The sequence below is a fragment of the Dipodomys spectabilis genome, unplaced genomic scaffold (genome assembly GCF_019054845.1).
Source record: "Dipodomys spectabilis isolate Male_0828 unplaced genomic scaffold, ASM1905484v1 ptg000207l, whole genome shotgun sequence".
Classification (NCBI taxonomy): domain Eukaryota; kingdom Metazoa; phylum Chordata; class Mammalia; order Rodentia; family Heteromyidae; genus Dipodomys; species Dipodomys spectabilis.
In genome coordinates, this window is record NW_024870884.1 from 4,238,856 (window position 1) to 4,257,706 (window position 18,851).

The 18,851-nt window shown below is 40.1% G+C and overlaps 1 protein-coding gene across 12 annotated transcripts in view; it reads right to left on the reverse strand.

The window, feature by feature from the left end:
- Ank3 (ankyrin 3) overlaps nucleotides 1-18,851 on the reverse strand; it is a 446,602-nt gene that overhangs the window by 87,180 nt on the left and 340,571 nt on the right. For 8 of the 12 annotated variants that reach the window (XM_042696439.1, XM_042696433.1, XM_042696436.1 and 5 more), the window contains 2 exons: nucleotides 11,192-11,245; nucleotides 3,030-3,153 (listed from right to left, as the gene is read on the reverse strand). In XM_042696439.1, coding sequence (XP_042552373.1) covers nucleotides 3,030-3,153; nucleotides 11,192-11,245 — 178 coding nt within the window. Of the gene's footprint in view, nucleotides 1-3,029; nucleotides 3,154-4,438; nucleotides 5,115-11,191; nucleotides 11,246-18,851 lie in introns of those variants that run through there. The other 4 variants (XM_042696444.1, XM_042696443.1, XM_042696442.1 and 1 more) reach the window with 2 other exon arrangements.

The following is an 18,851-nucleotide window of genomic DNA, read 5'->3' on the forward strand; positions in this document are numbered from 1 at the left end:
CAAATACAGTGGAAGCTTTCTAAAAGCAAGAATTCTTCATAATTTAACAATGTACAATAGAACTTTGTGCTACAATAGAAATATGCTAAACTTATGCCATCCAATATCTGAGTACTTGAAGTGTGGCTAATATGGCTGAACAGCAATTTTAACTACTTTGGACATAAGTAGCCTTATGGGGAAGATGGCTATGCTACTAACACAGTATGTTTCCAAGTATGCCTAGCTCAGTTTCACTTTGTTCAATTGATATGATTTGAGAGGCAAAGGGAGGCTCAACTCTGCCCTGGACATGCTTTTCTTGAACTGATGATTCCCATCAGTGTAACACTCATAGCACACGAGACAGCCTTTTTGTATAACTGGACTAGAACTCTAAAAAATTTAAATATTCATGTCAGCTTCAATATATACAATTCTACTTTAAAACATCTATATGGAATATCTATAGTTTAAAAAGTATCTGCAATTAAAATACTTTTTAGACCTAGTTTTCAACTACATCTAAGATCTGTTGATAGTTTTCCAACACTTTCTCTCAGGACCCGTGTGCTATCTCTTAGCTTTTTCAATCAGGGCTGGCACTCTAACCACTCAAGCCACAGCTTTACTTCTAGCTTCTTGATGGTTAATTGGAGATAAGAGTCTTATGGACTTATATGCCTGGGCTGGCTTTGAACCACAATCCTAAAATCTCAGTCTCCTGAGTAGCTAGGATGACAAGTATGAGCCACTCATGCCTGCCTGACTTTCCTTTTTTCCATATGAGTGACAACTGCAGAACAGAGCTCAGAAATGGGAATGATGGACAGAAAGGTATAAAGTTGTATTCATTTGGAATGATATCTAAAGAGTCTCTTCCCGATCATCCCAAACCATCCTTTGGTATTAAGGCAGAATCTATGAAAGCTAACCAGCTTCAACGTGAATCCTAATATGGTGGCATATTTTCAGGTACTAAAATGATTGGTTATTTGCTTGGGGTGTGTTGCAAGTATTAAAGTAGGTTTTTAACTAGGGTCAACTAAATTATTTGTAGCCATCAGAGTTAGAAAAGGGAAGTATTAGAACACATGCCTCAAAATTCTAAAATTATACTACTAGTCTACCTAGCACAACTCAAATGAAAAAGAGCAACCAGCACACAGACATCCCTTTTGCTTTAACCCCAACGAAACTTGCTAAGTTATTTCATGCACTATACAAAGTTTAAGGGAGAGAAGTTCCTAGGTTTTCAATCCCTTTTAAATAAGTACTATTTCTTTTTCATATACATTGTTGCTTGCTAATTTTCTCAACCACAAACTTGATTTCTAAAGCTGAGCAGAAAAAAAAAAGCACACTGTAGCACATCAAAGCACATGACAACATCGAGGAAAATAAAAATGAGCCAGGGAAGGGCATAGGCATATGGAAAAAGCACCATGTCTTCTTACCTTATCTTGGGACTATTAAAAAAAATGTTTAAAGAAAAAAAAAAACAGGAGAAATAGAATGCAAAAAATCAGACAGGAAAAAAAAAGAAAAAAATGTTATGGTTGAATGAGTTACACAATTAATGTATTCTTTTTTTTAAATGTTACACTCAGAATAATTTACTTGATAATACTCTTAATGTGCTTTACAAATAACTGGCTTTATAGTTTTAAATATATATTTGCCTCTGAGCATAACATGAATTGCCAACATAAAAAAATAAAAAGACTTCCACAGAATAGCAACAAACAATGGTGCAACCAAATTAGAAGTGTCATAACCTTGAAATATCTTCAGAAAAAAATTCTAAAAGGTAGTATGTTGTTTTCATATCTCACCGAGTACCAGCTGCTATAATTTTCCACATGTATCAGATGACTGATTTACAGAATGTGAGGAAGAAAAGGCAACTAATTATTGGATTATAAAAGCTAGCAAGATATAAATAGATGTAAAGAATCTTGGAATCCTTTAAAATTCTGCATCCTCTCCATTATAACTTGTTGCTATCTGCCATTACCTGAAACACATTAAGTTATTTTTCCTCTTCTTCCTAATGACACCTGCTACAATAAGACTTAAAGGCCTTTCAAAGAAATGTATTTATAAAGAATGAGTTTCACTAAGTTATATGAGATCCAAAACTATGTACAAAAGACTAACTCAAAGAAAATCATTTCAGTATCTAAACTGGACCAACCAACCACACAGCGAATAAACTCCAAGATTTACTTTGTGGGAAGTGCCTTCACTATTAGACAATGAAACTTTTTACAACAGATTCTTAAACTATAGGAAAATGTCCTCAGGGTTTGGGCTTAGAAGGTTTAATTATTAGCTTTAAAATAACTTTACTGTCAGCAAACACTTTGTTAATCCACACCAGAAAAAGAAGTCTCCAAATTCTGGACAAGGTCCTGTTTCTTTCAAACAGTGTAAGAAAAGTTTGAGTCAAGGTTTTCCATGTACAAAAGTTTTATGCTTCAGTTGTAAGGAGTGAATGTACCACCAGGCCCAGTCTGTGACTTTGGTGTTTCTGTTGCTTGCTTACTAGATCTCTTTGCAAGCAAACTAACGGCACAGTTTCACAAGAGATTGTCTACACAACCTTAATAAACACACTTTTATTCATGAGTGTGCTCTTCTATGTCTCACTCATGAATTCTTTCTGTAACAGAAAACATTCATATGTGCATTTTCTACTTCTTTACCAATACGATTTTCTTTCCATACAGAGCACACTTTGATTTTGAAACACGTGACTCAGCTTTGACAAGGGAACTCATTTTTTTTTGTTACTACGCTTGAAGCATGACTATAAAGTGGGAGAAAGAAAAGACAAACAAATGATTAACACTTTTGATCATGTGAAATTAAGGACTGAAATCCACAAGAAAACAGCAGAGCACAATCTGTTGGAGCCCAACTCACCTAATTCACATTCTCATTTAAAGAACACGTTCTGGGATCATGTGGAAAATGAAAATGATGCTGGTTTGTGACAGATCATGGTTGTTTTACATTGAATATGGCAAACAGCAACGGTGAGTTACCTGGCAGAACGGGCTCCAAGGCTGAAGCCCATGTATCCTTCTGCAGGCAGGGAATCGTCACCCAGTTCCTTCAGGTCCTGTGGCCCCAGATATTTGTCAGTGTCCCCAGTCAGTGCATCTTCACCTGCAGGGGTACAGAGAAAGGCATGACAGGAAGCCTTTCTTTTAACTGAAGGGTCACTTTGCTGTGGAGAAAATGCTTTGATCACTAGCAAATCACCCAGTTTCCATGTCATCTTCCCTAAGCTCCTGGGTAATGTTATTTTTTTTTTTTTAATCACTGCCACATAGAAGGGAAAAAGTATAGGTAAAAGTTAGTGCAAATTCAAGGGTGAATTTAAGGAACATATTCAGTACCAGTTTTAAAATAACTCCCCTCATCCTTTCCTCCCCTTTAAGCTCCAGCTGACTAGAAAGATCTTTCTTTGTCAGTTGGTTTTTTTGCCCCCCTCACCCTTGATGAAGGCAGCTTGTTTGAATGGACATGGATTGTAAAAATAAGACCTCTCTGTTCATGACTGTGCTTAAGATTCTATGTGGGAAGGGAACACATTTTGAAAACAGTTTCCTTCTAGGATTTCAATTTGGGGCTTTTGTAAGAAACTAACAAGTTATTTATGCGAGCTCTAACTGCTCACTGGGCAACCGTGGAACACACAAATGTTGAACTGCTTTAAAATCTATCAAATTAACAATTTAGGCCAGCTGTCCCCAAGCACTGAAACTCCTGGGGAGCAACTCTGCTTTCTGCAGAGATAAAATGAGGGCTTCCCTAGTTTGAAAGGAGAACTATATAAAGCATTCCTTATCAACACAAAGAGTTAATCACATAAACTGCTTTTACTAGCTACACAAGCCTAATATGACCTCACAGGGAAAACAACATTCCTAGAGTGACGGGGCAGGTTTTTCCGATTGTCTTCTGCCCTCTGGGAAGTTTTCAGTCCTTCTCAAAATGCAGCAGAAGCTGGGGGAGAGTTCCACCCATCCATCCATACATACACACACACACACAGACAAATTCTCTCAGTACTTTTATTCCCTTCTGGACACAGAAAGAGTTTCAAATGAACCTAATGGCTGCATTTTCTCCAAAATAAGTGATTTATCTGCCCAGTTTTTCCTCCATTCAGTCAAATTCACAATTTCCATTCATTTAAACTCAGGAAACCAGGAGAGTTCAACTTTTGAACAACCAATCAAGTTTAAAAACACAAAACACACCACTACACGATCAACTACTGGTAGTTTTTTTTCCCCCCCCAAATGTAAAAACTAAACAGATCAACTTGCTACTGCTACCCAGAAAGACCAGATTATTTTAAGTAGCTATTTACAGCTGGATTATCTGTGCGTGCACTCTAAAACAAACCCAGCACGCCACCCAAGCACAACTTTAAAGATCTTACTCTTTGGTAAAGCCATTTTCACCAGGATGGGCTGATCAAATGTTTCCCAGAGGTTTCCAGGAATTCCTTACGTAGTGATTTAGAGACCCAACCTCTAAACCAGACCCAGCAAACCAATCCCTGGACAGGAAGGAGCCACTGAGTTCACCACAGTTGCAGAGATGTCCTCAGCCTCTTGATCTTGCAGTAGACAACAGGGGAATTACACATCTTTTCCCTCACTCAGCAGAGTTCGAAGATTTTTCAAATTTTCAGAGCAAAAAAAAAAAAAAAAATCTGGCAAAGCTTGACATTAAAAGCCTTTGGATCACTTTAGAGACATCCTTTTAAAGCGCCTTCTGATTGGATTAAGAACTCCTCTGGCAAGCCTCTCGCAGGACCGACTGGTGACCGAGATGCAAGCCCGGGAGTTATTTGTATGTAAATATGTGGATCACTGGGGTGTAGACTTTCCGTAATTTGATACCCGGGCTCTGTGGTCACTGCAGGGGTAACTGAGACCGCCTTACACGGAGTGTGAAAGCTGGGGGTGTTGAGCGTAATCCAGAGGCGACTCCTCTCAAATATGAATGAAGAAAAAACTGCCAACTGCCAACATAGGTAGAGGACAAACAGTAGAGGAAAGCAAAGAAGTGGCCCGGGCGGGGAGTGGCTGGGAGCTGCAGGCAAACTTTCAACTTTGTTCTCAGCTGGGAACACCGGGAGCCTGGGTTATTTATGGTCCCTGTCAGGTGGACAGAGGGGAGGGAGAAAGAGAGAGAGGGAGGGCCTGTCCTTGACTGGAGATTGTGAAATCCTGGGGCCCAGAGAAGCTGCCCTGACTCCCAGAACTCTCCAAGACTTGCTGAAGTTCCCTTCTCCCCTGGCGCCTCCTGGGAGTCGGAGGAAAGGTGTCTGAACTACGGGGTGTCCCTCTCAGCGGGGTCCTGGGAAAGGATGGCTGGGAGGAAAGGCCTTTGTTGCTGGGAGTGGAGAGGCAAGATCTAGGGTCCAGGCAGCCACTTTCCTCTTACACCAACTCCTCTCTAAACTCAAGGCCTCTCTCCTAGGTGGTTATACCTTGTTTATTTTGGCAATGAGAAAAAGAAAAAACCTACTGGGGCTTATGCATTGTCTGTCTGGGTACATAGGTGAATGGCCTTTCCCTGCACCTCAGTGCTCTTCTCCCTCACAGTTGGAGAATATGGCTAGGAAAGGAACAAAGGCTTTTTGAAACTTCCATGCTGAAGTTGGCCATTAGATGCACCTAATGCCTTCGGGTGGCTGCTGAACTATCCAGCGAATTGAATCTGATGAAGTGGGGGACAAAATGTATCACAAATAAACAGAAGACTCCCGCATTATCAAGATGACCTGACAAGTCTGCTCAGCTGGGCTAGGAACACTGTCTATCTAAGGGAAGTCACTTATAACACTGGATCAAAATACGGAATACTATTCCCAAGCAGAAAAGCAATTTTCCAGCTGGCACTAGTCTGGGGTTCCCCCCCCAACCCCCGCATTTGAAAAACAGAACCCAAACTAACAAAGTCTTGCTTGAAGACTTACCATTCACTCAAACTCTCCAACAAGGCCTGGGCTGCATGGCCCCTTCCTGTGGAGTTCTTGTCAACTCTGGCCATCCTTCCACACCCACCGTCCCCTCCCCTCAGAGAATTATTTCAGTTCCTCTAATTCCTTAAACTTTTCGACTTTGAGCCTTTAAGAAGGGTGCACCTTCAGGAAGGAAAATTTTCCCTTTCTTTGCTACCGGCTAATGGCTAATTTCTCCAGTCCTTGTGTCTTCTGAGATGGTCTCTGGCTTCCCATTCAGCATGTGGGGTGGATATAAATCACCTTCTTAGTCTCTCCCATTGTCTAACAAGATGGCCTCTTTTTTTCTTGGACCAGGCATATTGGCAGCACACTATAAATACTTAGGGAATTTATGGTTTGAATAAGATATTGGTTTTATTTGTTTTTTTATTTGTTTGTTTGTTTTTAAATCTCCAAGCCACAGTTATTTGGCACTTTTCAAATTAAGCTTATGATCAACATACTAAGTTTCAATGAAAGTACATTTCTATTATTCTTTACCTATCCTTCTAGGATTTCTGAATGGTTACCAAAAGAAGTCCTGGTCAAAGTTGTATATACATTTGACCAAAGAGTAAGTAAAATCAAATAACCTGATGATGGGAAGTAATTATGTGCTATTTTGCAGTAGTAAAACTACTTCTCACAGAATTTAGAAATAAAGACAAGGCTAAGTGGGCACTGGTGGCTCACGCCTATAATCCTAGTTACTCAGGAGGCTGAGATCTGAGGATCCTGCTTCAAAGCCAGCCCTGGCAGGAAAGTCTGTGAGACTCTTACCTTCTATTAACCACCAGAAAAACAAAGTGGTGCTGTGGCTTAAGTGGTAGAGCATTCACTTTGAGCTAAAGAGCTTAGGGACAGTGCCCAGGACCACAGTTCAAGCCCCACAACCGACCAAAAAAAAAGACAATGTTATAATTTTAAGGCAGTTTTGAGAAGTATATGTGCTAGATTCAAATCCAAGCTCTCCCACTTTTTTCTTTTCTTTTCTTTTCTTTTCGGTGCAGGTACAGAAACAAGAATTCATAAGCTTACGCTTGCTTGAGTTTTTTCCACCCACTCATTTGTTCACAGCTGGCACCTACTAGTTGAGCCATAACCTCCAGTTCCAGCTTTTTGCTGGATTTTTTGAGACTCTTGAAAACAAGAGTCTCATGAACGTTTTAGCCTAGGCTGGCTTTGAACCATCATCCATAGATCTTCACCTGCTGAATAGCTTGGTTTACAAGCATGAGCCACCATTGCTCGACCTTTGAAATGTTACTTAATTGCTTTGAGTCATAGATTCAACTTTTATAAAACTCGGGTGTGGTAGTTCATTGAAGGACAGAGAGGCCAGAGGATTTTGAGTGTGAGGCTAGTCTGGGCTCCAGAGTCTCAGTAAACAAACAACAAACTCCACTGCTACCAGCAACAACAACAAACTGGGATAGTAAGGCTGCCTTTATCTAAGACTAACCTAAAAATTCCTACAATGATTAACTGAAATAAAGCATCAAGTAATGACTTAATCAGCACTGGGACTATTATTAGCTTTCTCTGGTGCCCAAATATCTACATGGAAGAGTTAGATGCTTAGTATTTAAATTGTTTTTATGTCTACTGGTAAACAAAATAAAACAACTATAGCAGCAAATTGTCTTACTCTTTATTACCAAACTCTAGGTGTGGCTCAGTATAGATACTCAAGAAATATTGCTGATTGAGTAAATAAAAATAAATAAATAAATAAACGTTTAGACAACAAAATTAACCCATTCTCCTAATAAAACTTTTTTTTTTTTCAGGTAAGGTGTAGGTTTATTCATCATTCCGGTTGGCACCAGGCCATCTTGGCCCTCCATGCGGTGGGGAAAGGCCTGGGAAAGAGAGCTGGGAGAGCTGGGAAAGAGAGAGAGCTGGGAAAGAAAGAGAAAAGAGCTAGAAAAGAGAGAAAAGAGCTAGAAAAGAGAGTGTCTGGGAAAGGTGGGAAAGAGAGAGCTAGGAAAGAGAAGGGAGCTGGGAAAGAGAAGAGAAGGAAAGAGCTGAGAAAGAGCTAGAAAAGAGCAGAGAGAGCCCTAATAAAACATTTTATAAAACATGACTATATTAAAAATTAGAAAGCGGGGCTGGGAAGGTGGCTCAGTGGTAGAGTGCTTGCCTGGCATGCATGAGGCCCTGGGTTCGATTCCTCAGTACCACATAAGCAAAAAAAGTCAAAAGTGGTGCTGTGGCTCAAGAGGTAGAGTGCTAGCCTTGAACTGAAAAGCTGAGCTCCCAAGCCCAGAGTTCAGGCCCCACAACTGATAAAAATAAAAAGAGAAAGCAATGAAAAGAATTCAGAGCAATGTGTTAACTTCTTCAACTTTACTATAAAATCCAAAAATAATTTTTTTCACAGCTTCTGACCAATAGGTATGGGAGTATAAGCCAATCAAAGTAATTCTATTAATGGGCTACAATAATTCAATGAGAAATACATAGGTAGAGATAGGTAGCTAGCTAAGTAGATAGGTAGATAGATAGACAGACAGACAGTTACAATAAGCTCAGTGGCTCATGTCTGAAATCCTAGTTTACACAGAAGATGGAAACCAGGAAGACTGCAGTTTAAGACCAGCTCAGGCAAAACATTCAGGAGATCTCATCTCAGGGAAAAAAAAAAAAAAAAGCTGGCCAGGTCATATCATGTGGTACACCTGTTCTCCCAAGTGGATTGTGATATAGCTGACCTGGGCATAAATATGAGATCCTATTTAAAAAAATAAAAAGAACTAAAGCAAACAGTGATAGAGGCATGGTAGATTGCATATCTAACAACTGTTAAGACTCCGACTCCAGCACCACCCCCAAAACACACACACACACACACACACACACACACACACACACACACACACACACACACACACACACACACACACACACACACACACACACACACACACACACACACACACACACGGTAAAATATATTGTTTCCAGATATGTTTGGTACAGCAGAATAATATCTGTGTTAAAGGTTAAATTTTCCATTGTTTGACAAAGAGGGATTAGTAGTCTTTAAAGTTGTCCTCATACAACTTTGTGCTGTTGTGTTGTACCCTTGCTTGAATCTGGCTTGGACAGAGTTGTGAACAATAAAATTCAAAGAAAGTGATTTTGCATGACTTTTATGTTTGAGATCAGGAAGCTCAGTGTCTTAGAACATATGCTCAGGGTACGCAAGTGGTTACCTTGACACTACTCTGTTAGAAAGAAGTTTGCTTCTGGAGGGTTGGGGAAAGAGAGAGAGAGATACAGATAATGCTAGCCAGTGCTCGGCTGTCCCAGCTATCTTAGATGAAGTGGCAGACCTCTGCAGGAAATCATCATCTTGGACATCTGGTCATGTGACATCTGCCTCAGCTGCTATCAGACTATATAATCTCTGAAAGATTCCAGAGAGCAGCTGAACCCCACTAACTCACAGAACCCTGGGAGATAATAATATATGAAACCACTGAGCTTAGAGATGGGCTGTTATTTTGTAATAGGTACAATACTAGAGAGAAATGACAAATGATAAGGTCCAAAAGGTAAGCCAGAGAGGTCAACACTCGCTATCTAATGCATCCCTAATAAATTACAGTTCACTCAGTAGTTTGTTATCAGATTAGGACAGATAAACACTGGGAGGAGGACAGCAGTCAGCACCATTAGAGAAGACCTCTTCTGTGTAGCACTGACTTTATACCATGCATCTTGGGTACTTATTCACCCATGTTTGTCAATAATATACTAGAACAGAGAAAATGATTTAAGGAGAACACAAAACTCCTCAAATCTACATTAATTCTACCATCAACCACAAAATGCCAATGCCATTGGAAGTACTTCTCTTCAGCTTCCTGGATACCCTCTTTCCTAGTCCACCTTAAATCATGACTTGGCGAAGAGATTTCCTGTACCATAATGAACCACTCATAGATTCATAAATTTTCACGAACAACAAAAAAAGAGAAAAATACAAGATTATTTCAAATGATCATCAGGACTATAAGTGGACCAAATAGCTGCATCCTCATTCCTTTTTAGATTTCAAGTGCATGATATAATATACGTAATACAACTTCCTTTCCATCTTGCAATGACGCTCTTCTTGCTAAATAAAATAGTTCTCGGCCTAATATTTAAATGTGTTTTCTGGCCATAGGAGTCCTTCTCTCTTTCCTCTTTACATTCTTCCTCTTCCTGTAATTTTCTTCAATTTCTTTTCTGTCCTATCATCAGCATTATTTTTTAAGAAAGTGAAAGTTGTTTTCTCACCTGGCTAGAGAGTTGAAACATAAAATAAATTTCTTTAACTAACAATATACAATTATACTCATAGACATTTTGCTCAGGAGTACTTGTCATGTGAAATTCAAAATCTCTCTTAGATATGTATTTCATAACATCACAAAGGCAAAATTCATAGTACAAAATGCCTCTAAATAATAGTACAAGATAGCTGAGTCGCCTAAGATTGAATAAACTGGATTAGAAAGAAAAAAGAGGAATCTAATGTCTATAGTGACTTAGGAGGAGGTGGTTTTTAAACTCAGTAATAATATAATATACAAGTAGTGAAGGATAAGATTTCAGACGACTTAAATTTATTGTGAATCATTCTTTACAAAGTGATTTTTTGATCATATAGTAAAGACAGAAAATGAAAACTAGTGAGAAAGTATGTCCCTTAACCAGTTCCAGTCAGCACCACAGGACTGCAGAATGAGATCAAGTCATTATAAGTAACATATTATTCATTGAGCATTTACTATGTTCTTGGCACTATGTTTGCTGCGGTACATATCTCATTTAACTCTTGCTTCCTTATCAAATAGAACTGAGAGCTCCATTTCAAGGTTATGAAAACTCAAACTACAATTAAAATATGGGAAAGGTGGGATTAAAAAAAATCAATCATTTTGACTTCCTAGTCCTACTTTTAACTACTCCAGTATGCTAGCTATAGAAAACTTAGAATGTTACTAAGAAATTGGCAATTAAAAGGTAGGCTCCAGGAGGGCTAGGGTTTTTGTCTGGTTTGTTCCATATTCAGTGTCAAGAATTGCACCTGGCATATAGTAGATGCTCAATGAATGTGTAGATTGATTGGAAGGTTGGTGACTGCCCAGCTATATCGTGGTGCTGAGAGGGAGGGAGACTTACTTTTTACTGTAAATTCTTGTACCTTGAGAGTTTTGTACCATGTGCGTCTATCACCTATTCAAAAAATGAATAAAATTAACAAAACAGAGTAAAACACAGGGACAGCAGGATAATCACATAGGCTATGAATTCCATCCACCAGAAATAGGACTGCGGATATGTCACAATCAGCCTGCTAGGGGTAGGCAAGGAGATGGTACAAGTACCTCTAGACATGAAGGGAAACTCAAGATTGCAATATTCTACCTTATTTGCTTCTGTAAGAGATGGAAGAGGAGCTGGGTACCAGTGTCTCACATCTGTAATCCTAGCTACTCAAGAGGCTGAGGTCTGAGAATCCAGGTTCAAAGCCAGCCAGGGCAGGAAAGTCCATGGTAGAGTGCTCAAGTGGTAGAGTGCTAGCTTTGAGCTGAAGAGCTCAGGGACAGTGTCAGGCCCATGACTGATAAAAGAGAGAGAAAGAGAGAGAGAGAGAAAGAGAAAGAGAGAGAGAGAAGAGGAAAAAGGAAGGAAAGAAAGAAATCACAAGACAGGAAGATGAGGATGCATGTTATTAGTGTGTTTCAGGTAGCTTCCCTATGTTTTCAAAGTCGTGGTTTATGATCTTTAATATGTACCAGAAAGGAACTGAAAATATGCAATCCTAACAAGCTGCCTGTGTGAATCTGATGCTGCCTGGTCCAGCCACCACACTGGGATAGCTGCTAATTTAAAGGAATTGTATTAAGTACATGACATCGATGTAATGACAGCATTGTGTGTATCGAATTAACTAGCTAGTGTCCAGATAGGAACTAACAGTTGTAATTAAAATGCCAGCTTCAACAACTAAATTGAATTAGATAAATCGGGTCAAATTTCAGTATGCATATTTATATCACCTGACACCTTGCTGCTGTGTCGGCCTAGGGTAGCCTGGGAACTCTCACTCAGGTAACTTGCAACATTGCTGATCTACAAACCACATCTGGAATACCCAGGTGTTAGGCAGATCAGTGAGATGTACTTGGGAAAGAAAGACCGGGATGCAAATAATATAACTATTGTACTGCTGTTTACCTAATGCTTCCCAGTGACAGACTGGACACGTGTGCTGTACACCTCTTTTAAACCTCACCCCTGGGGTACACATGTCTCCTTTTGTAGGTAAAGAAGTGTATTCAGAGATGTGAATTATTCTTTCAAACTCTGATGTTAAGCCAGGGACAGAAAAAATCTAATTTGGAAGCTACATAATCAGATTGCTTAAACCATGGCACCACTATGGCAGGAGATGAACAAGAGAAGGTACAGGCAAAGTACTCTAAGGAACAAAGAAAGGCAGCACCTTGTATTGAGTCTATTCAGCCAAGGTTGAGTGGAGGGTGTGTGACTTGAGACAGGAAGAGAGGAAGAAAAGGAGCCAGCTTGAATAAAGCGAGAGGTTAATAAGATGTAGGGAAGGACTGGTTTAGATTTTTAGGGCCCTTGGAATTAGATTATAAAGCAACAATTGCCATCCACAAGCTGGTGACTCATGCCTGTAATCCAATCCTAGCTACTCTGGAGGCTGCAATCTGAGGATCTCAGTTCAAAGCCAGTTTAGGCAGAAAACTTTGTGAGACTCTTCTTTTTCTTTTTGGGTCAGAGAGCTTTGAGTAGCCACATTTTGCCAAACCTGGAGCTTGAACTCAGGGCCTAGGCACTGTCCCTGAGCTTCTTTTGCTCAAGGCTAGCACTCTACCACTCTGAGTCACAGTGCTACTTCTGGCTTTTTCTGTTTATGTGGTACTAAGGAATCGAATCCAGGGCTTCATGCATGCTAGGCAAGCACTCTACCACTAAGCCATGTTCCTAGTCTTCGTGAAACTCTTACCAACAACAAACGACAAGGAAAAGCCAGAAATGGAGCTGTGGCAAAGCAAAATATATTCAACAGTAGGTGGAAATGCAATAATTTTTTGCCTACTTTTTGTCTAAAGACTCACATAGTCAAAGTTCTTTTGCATTTCTCGTGCTTATCTGCCTTGATTGTAATCCTAACACAGGAAGTGGCTACTCAAAGCTATCTGACCAAAAGGAAAAAAAAAAAAAAAAAAGAGGAGCTGATGCTTGTTGGGGACTTATAGAAGCCAGTCACAATGGAAAAATACATCAAATAACTTCTTTCCATTTCACAGCAACTCTAGGTGGTAGTACCAATTCCTTACCAAGAGTGAATTGTAAGAAATTAGGTCTAGCATGTTTAATTTGCTGAAAGTTCAACTAAGAACATAAAATACACATAACTTTGAAAAAATTGTTTCCCCTCAAATCCAAACCTTATCTGATTTATATCCTGTCTAACATCTTGATAATAAACGTTCAGCCTAGAGAGTCCTAATGACTATATTTATTCACAAGACTTCTCCCCTGACTTCCAGCTATTTCCATTCTCAATAAAGTAAGGAAGTGGAATTAGGAAAGAGAAGGAATATGGTTGGAATAGGACCTTGGACCACTCAGTATTTTAATTCTAAAAGTCCATTTCTAAATCAGGGCACTGGTGGCTCATACCTGTTATCCTAGCAACTGAGGAGGCTTGAAAATTGTGAAATTGAGAAACTGTGGTTTGAAGCTAGTCTGTGAGACATTTATCATCAATTAACCAGTGGCGGTGTGCCTCAAATGGTAGTGTGCCAACCTTGAGTAAAAAAGCCAAGCAAGAACACAAAGCCTGAATTCAAGCCCTGGTACTGGCATAAATCAAAGAGGAAATGAATGAATGAATGAATTTCCAATTCTAACCTACAGTCAGGCAGTAATTAATAGGAAACTTCTGAAGTTTTTTTTTTTTTGTGGTCCTGGGCTTGAACACTGTCCCTCAGCTCTTCAGCTCAAGGCTAGCGCCCTACCACTTGAGCCACAGCACCACTTCCAGTTTTCTGGAGTCTCATGGACTTTCCTGTCTGGGCTGGTTTTGAACCGCCATCCTCAGATCTCAGCCTCCTGAGTAGCTAGAATTACAGGCGTGAGCCACCAGCTCCTGACTTCTGAAGATTTTTTTTTTTTTATTGTGAAAATTCTGTACAGTGGGGTTACAATTACATGGGCTTCTGAAGATTTTATATGTGTGTTTCTCCTTTCATTTTGCAGTTGGGAAACAAGAGCTTTGTTAATTTAAGCAAAGCTCTTGTGAATATACTGAGAGGAAAAGCGAGGCAAGAGGTGATGTGTGAGTCCAGAACTACGCCCTCTATTTTAAGAGCTTCCTGTGCCGTTCAGCTATTCATGTGTGGAACTAACTAGCCACCAATGGGGCACTTCAGCCCAGCTCAACACTCAGAGAGACCTTTGAGCATGCTTGGAAACTCAGATGGAAGTTGGTGGAAGCCCATGCTCAAGGTAAAGAGAACTCTACCTTGCCTCTTTACTCCCTACCTGTGCCCTTAGCTAGGAATGAGCCCCTGAGTGATAGAGATCTTCCCTTTAACCCTTTGTCCTCCATCATCTCGTGGCATACTGTTCTTTGCAATCATAAACCCAGCACTGGAACCTAATCTTTTTTCACTTTCCTTTTCAGCATAGGTGATACCTTATGGAGAATGTTGGGAAAATAATTAAACACGCAATGGGTCAAATGGAAGATCTTACGTCTGAGGCAGTGGTTATCATTGTAATAGGTGTGTGAGAGCCATCCACCACATCCTCTTTTCATCTTCCGAGCTCTTTGGTTTCTAAGCTCCTAGGCTCTATACACCCCAAGGAAGAATGGAGTCTAGTAGCAAAGTTCGCATATCTCTTAAACAACAAATTGCTGTTGGCTCTTGCACTCTCTGTTCAGGTTGTGAATGTTTTCCCAAATTGAGTACAAACGCAATTTATCCATTTTTAAATCTTATTCTCATTGTGGCTATACATTTTTTGTTGTTGTGTTATTTTTGTTTTGCTTTTTGTGTTTTGTACCAGTCCTGGGGCTTGAACTCAGGGCCTAGGCACTGTCTGAGTATTTGTGCCCAAGGCGATGCTCTGCCTCTTTGAGCCACAGCTCCATTTTCAGCTTTTTTGGTGGTTAATTGCAGATAAGAGTCTCATGGGACTTTCCTGCCTAGTCTGGCTTTGAACCAGGATCCTGAGATGTCAGCTTCCTGAGTAGCTAGGATTATAGGTGTGAGCCACTGGCACCCAGCTAAACATACTTCTTAAAACAACAACAAAAACAACTGCAGAGCAGTTTATTGTGCCCTCATCCAGGTTAGAGTTCCTAAAGTAATATATGACTCAGGGTTGGAACTTGTCCAGATGCAGCAATGAACATGGCCCCTGTGATCTCAGCTGGGTTAATAAACAAACCCATTGCAGGAAGGAAAAAGCAGAGGCTTTCCTGCAAAGAGGTAGAAAAAGACAATATAGAGGAAAGTAGACACTATAATCCTGGCACAAAAATTTACCTTCATTTTCTAAATAGGATTAGACAAGGTGGACCTGGGAAAATAAGCACTGAAGCCTACAGACAGAACCCAGGTAGAGAGTTGGAGAATATGACCTCCCCCCGTTTCCATTACCTAATCTATGCCACTTGTAAAGAAGACTAGACAATAAATTAATCACTAACCATTGACTGGCCCGTTTCTCCTTGCAGAGATATTAGTCAGCTACGTTCAAGACAGCAACAACATTCTGACTGGGTCTTTCTTCGGTTGCTTCTTTCTTAACTACTTACTATCCAGCCTCATCTCCAAACCAAGTTCTCTTTAGTCTCACTCTTCCTTTTCCCCAGGGATTCTAGGAGCGTCTCTTTTTCTAGGCTCTTCCCCCTCTCCCTCAATTCTCCCTCTCTATACCTTTAGTTTTTCTCTTCCTCTTCAGTGTCATAGTACCCACAATTTCCTGCTTTCCTTTCTGTGCTGGGGAACTCGGTGTCACCATCTTGTCACCGTTTCTATGGGCTCAGCCCTTCATATAGCTTCAAGCCTACATGTGATTTCCTTTCTTAGACATTTGCTGAAATGTTTTCTGCATCCATAGTATCTCTATCCAGCTCACATCCCACCATAAACACTTCTACATCTCCCACAACCTCTGCTTCTCTAAAACTTATTCTTTAGGATGCTATTCAAGTAGGGCTTTCTGAAGCCCAAGGCCTATAGCATCTCATGGAGTAGACAATCTAAACATGAAATCTAAATTCAAATTCCAGCTTGCTTCATTATGTGAACTCAAAGGGACTCAGATGATCTGATTCCTTAAGGTAAATTAGGACTAATCACACTTGAAATTAGGACTAAATGTAAATGAGGAATAATAATAGTCCCAATAACGCACTCAAGTACTTTGAAGGACTTAATCAAGATAAGTCACTGAGTAATCAGCATTTGCTAAGATCTGACTGCAGGATCCTTTCTGTGTGATCTTATTTCAAACTTAACTAATCTAGCAGTTATGGAAAACTTTTATCTGAATTACCAGACAGCATCCCTGTTGGAGTAGAGAGCAAGTTCAGAGCCTTTGCCTATCAGCCATAGCCCTGACTAGCTGAGTGGTTTTGATGGAAGTTGGTAATCTTGTGGAAACATTTTCCACATCTATAAAATGAGAGTGACTCACTGGGAGGGTGCAATTACACCATGGATGGGAGTTTAGCGCTTCATAGCTTGCTCAGAGAACTCAAAAAATGGCCAGTACTTCATTCATGATATCCAAAGTACTCATTTATTGGAACTCTGGCCAGGGGCAGGGACACTGGAAAATATTTCCTTGCCTTTCAGTCATCTGCAGGAATGGACTCATGTGGTCTCTGCTCTTTCAGGTCTTTGAAATCTGGAGGTTTTAATACTTCCACTGGGTACAAGGCTTAGCTGAGTTCTTTTCCCCACTCCCAGCTTTGACACACAATCTGCTGCATTTTATTATTATATTTCAAAGTTCTACCTAGTTGATAATTATTTTTATCACACATAAACTTAGTCTATTTGTTTTAGTATTTGGTGTCCACATTTGATCCTGAAGGAGATTTCACAACTCTGTGAAATTCTAAGTGCTTGAAAATTAGATCATTCTTCCTAGCAAGAGACTCTGTCAAATTCTAAGTGCTTGAAAATTAGATCATTCTTCCTAGCCAGAGACTGTTCCACTCAGCTGTAGTCTCATAAACTTTTTTCAGAACAGTTCAGTTTCGCAGAGCTGCCTCTTTTGGTTTTATGTTGCAAAGTTTTATTCTGTTCCTCATTGTGTTCCATCTGTAGTTTTTTAACCCATTATTCTGCAAGCTAATATAACACTTTACAATTTTGTGGGGCAGGGGGTGGGGGGGAGGGAGGTGGGGCTAGAGACCCAAAAAAGAAAAAAAAAAACCACTGGATTTTTTAAAGTTTATGTTCAAGCTGGATTTGAACTCTTTATCTTCCTGCTTTAGACTCCTCCACACTGGGATTACAGCCATATATCACCTCACCCAACTCTATTATCTCTTTATCTCTCTTTTCAATTAACAAGAGACATTCTAGGAATTTACAATTTGTGATCAAAGTTGAACCAGAGCCACAGTGACATTTCCCTGGGTGGGGAACCCAAACTAGGAGATAACGTGGACCTTGATCTCAATATTCTTTCTCTCTCTCATACTTTTCTCTCTCCTTCCTTCTTCCCTCCCTTCCTTCCCTCTTCTCTATTTCTTCCTGTGCGTATGTAGCCTTGCCTTGTTCCTCTTTTCTTCTCCCTCCTACTTCTTTCCTCTTCCATATTTTGTTTTCATTAAAAAAAAAAAGCAACTGCAGCGCAAAGATCTAACTGGCAGCAGAATTGAGATGTGAATTTTGTGTGTGGTGTCATGCATGTAGATATTTTTTGGCCAGAAATGGTATAACGTGGAGGCAGGGCCCTTTGAGGCCCTGCTATGTTCATCTCCTCTTCTCTGCCCCATCTCTGTGCAATGTACTCTGAGTGATGCACCTTGCTCTATGTAAAGTTGCTTTGAATCCTTTCCTAGACTCTCTATGGGTTCTTCAACCTTATTTATTTATTTAGTTTTGATTGTGGGCTTGAACTTGGGGCCTGGGTGCTGTTCCTGAGCTCTTTTCCTCAAGGCTAGTGCTCTACCACTTTGAGCAACAGAGCCACTTCTGGTTTTCCAGTGGCTAATTGGAAATAAGAGTCTCTTGGACTTTCCTGTCCAGACTGGCTTTGAACCTCAGACCTCTGCCTCCTGAGTAGACAGAATTACAGATGTGTGCCACCAGTGTCTGGGTTCTTCAACCTTTGTTCTTCTCTGTATCTCTACTCCATTGTTCCCTATGTCATTTAATAATAACATTGCCTACATCTGTTTTCCTTAAGGTTTCTAACCCCACTCCCCCCAATCTCTGGGCTTGAATGCAAGGGCCTGGGAATTGCCTCTTTTGCTCAAGGCTAGCATTGTACTACTTGAACCACAGCTCCACTTTCAGCTGTTTGAGCTATTTTTTGTAGATGTGTCTCACAGACTTTCCTGCCCAGGCTGGCTTCAAATGGTGATCCTCAAATCTCAGCCTTCTGTGAGCCACTGGTACCTACTTCCTTGAAGTTCTTTTTTTTTTTAAGGAATTGGTCTAAATATTGTTTCACCTATACCAATTTGTCAGAATAGACTAAAATAAAAGGAGAAAGAGAAGGAGGAAGTAAAAAAGGAAAGGAGAAAGAGACAAAGATGAGTAGATATTAATCC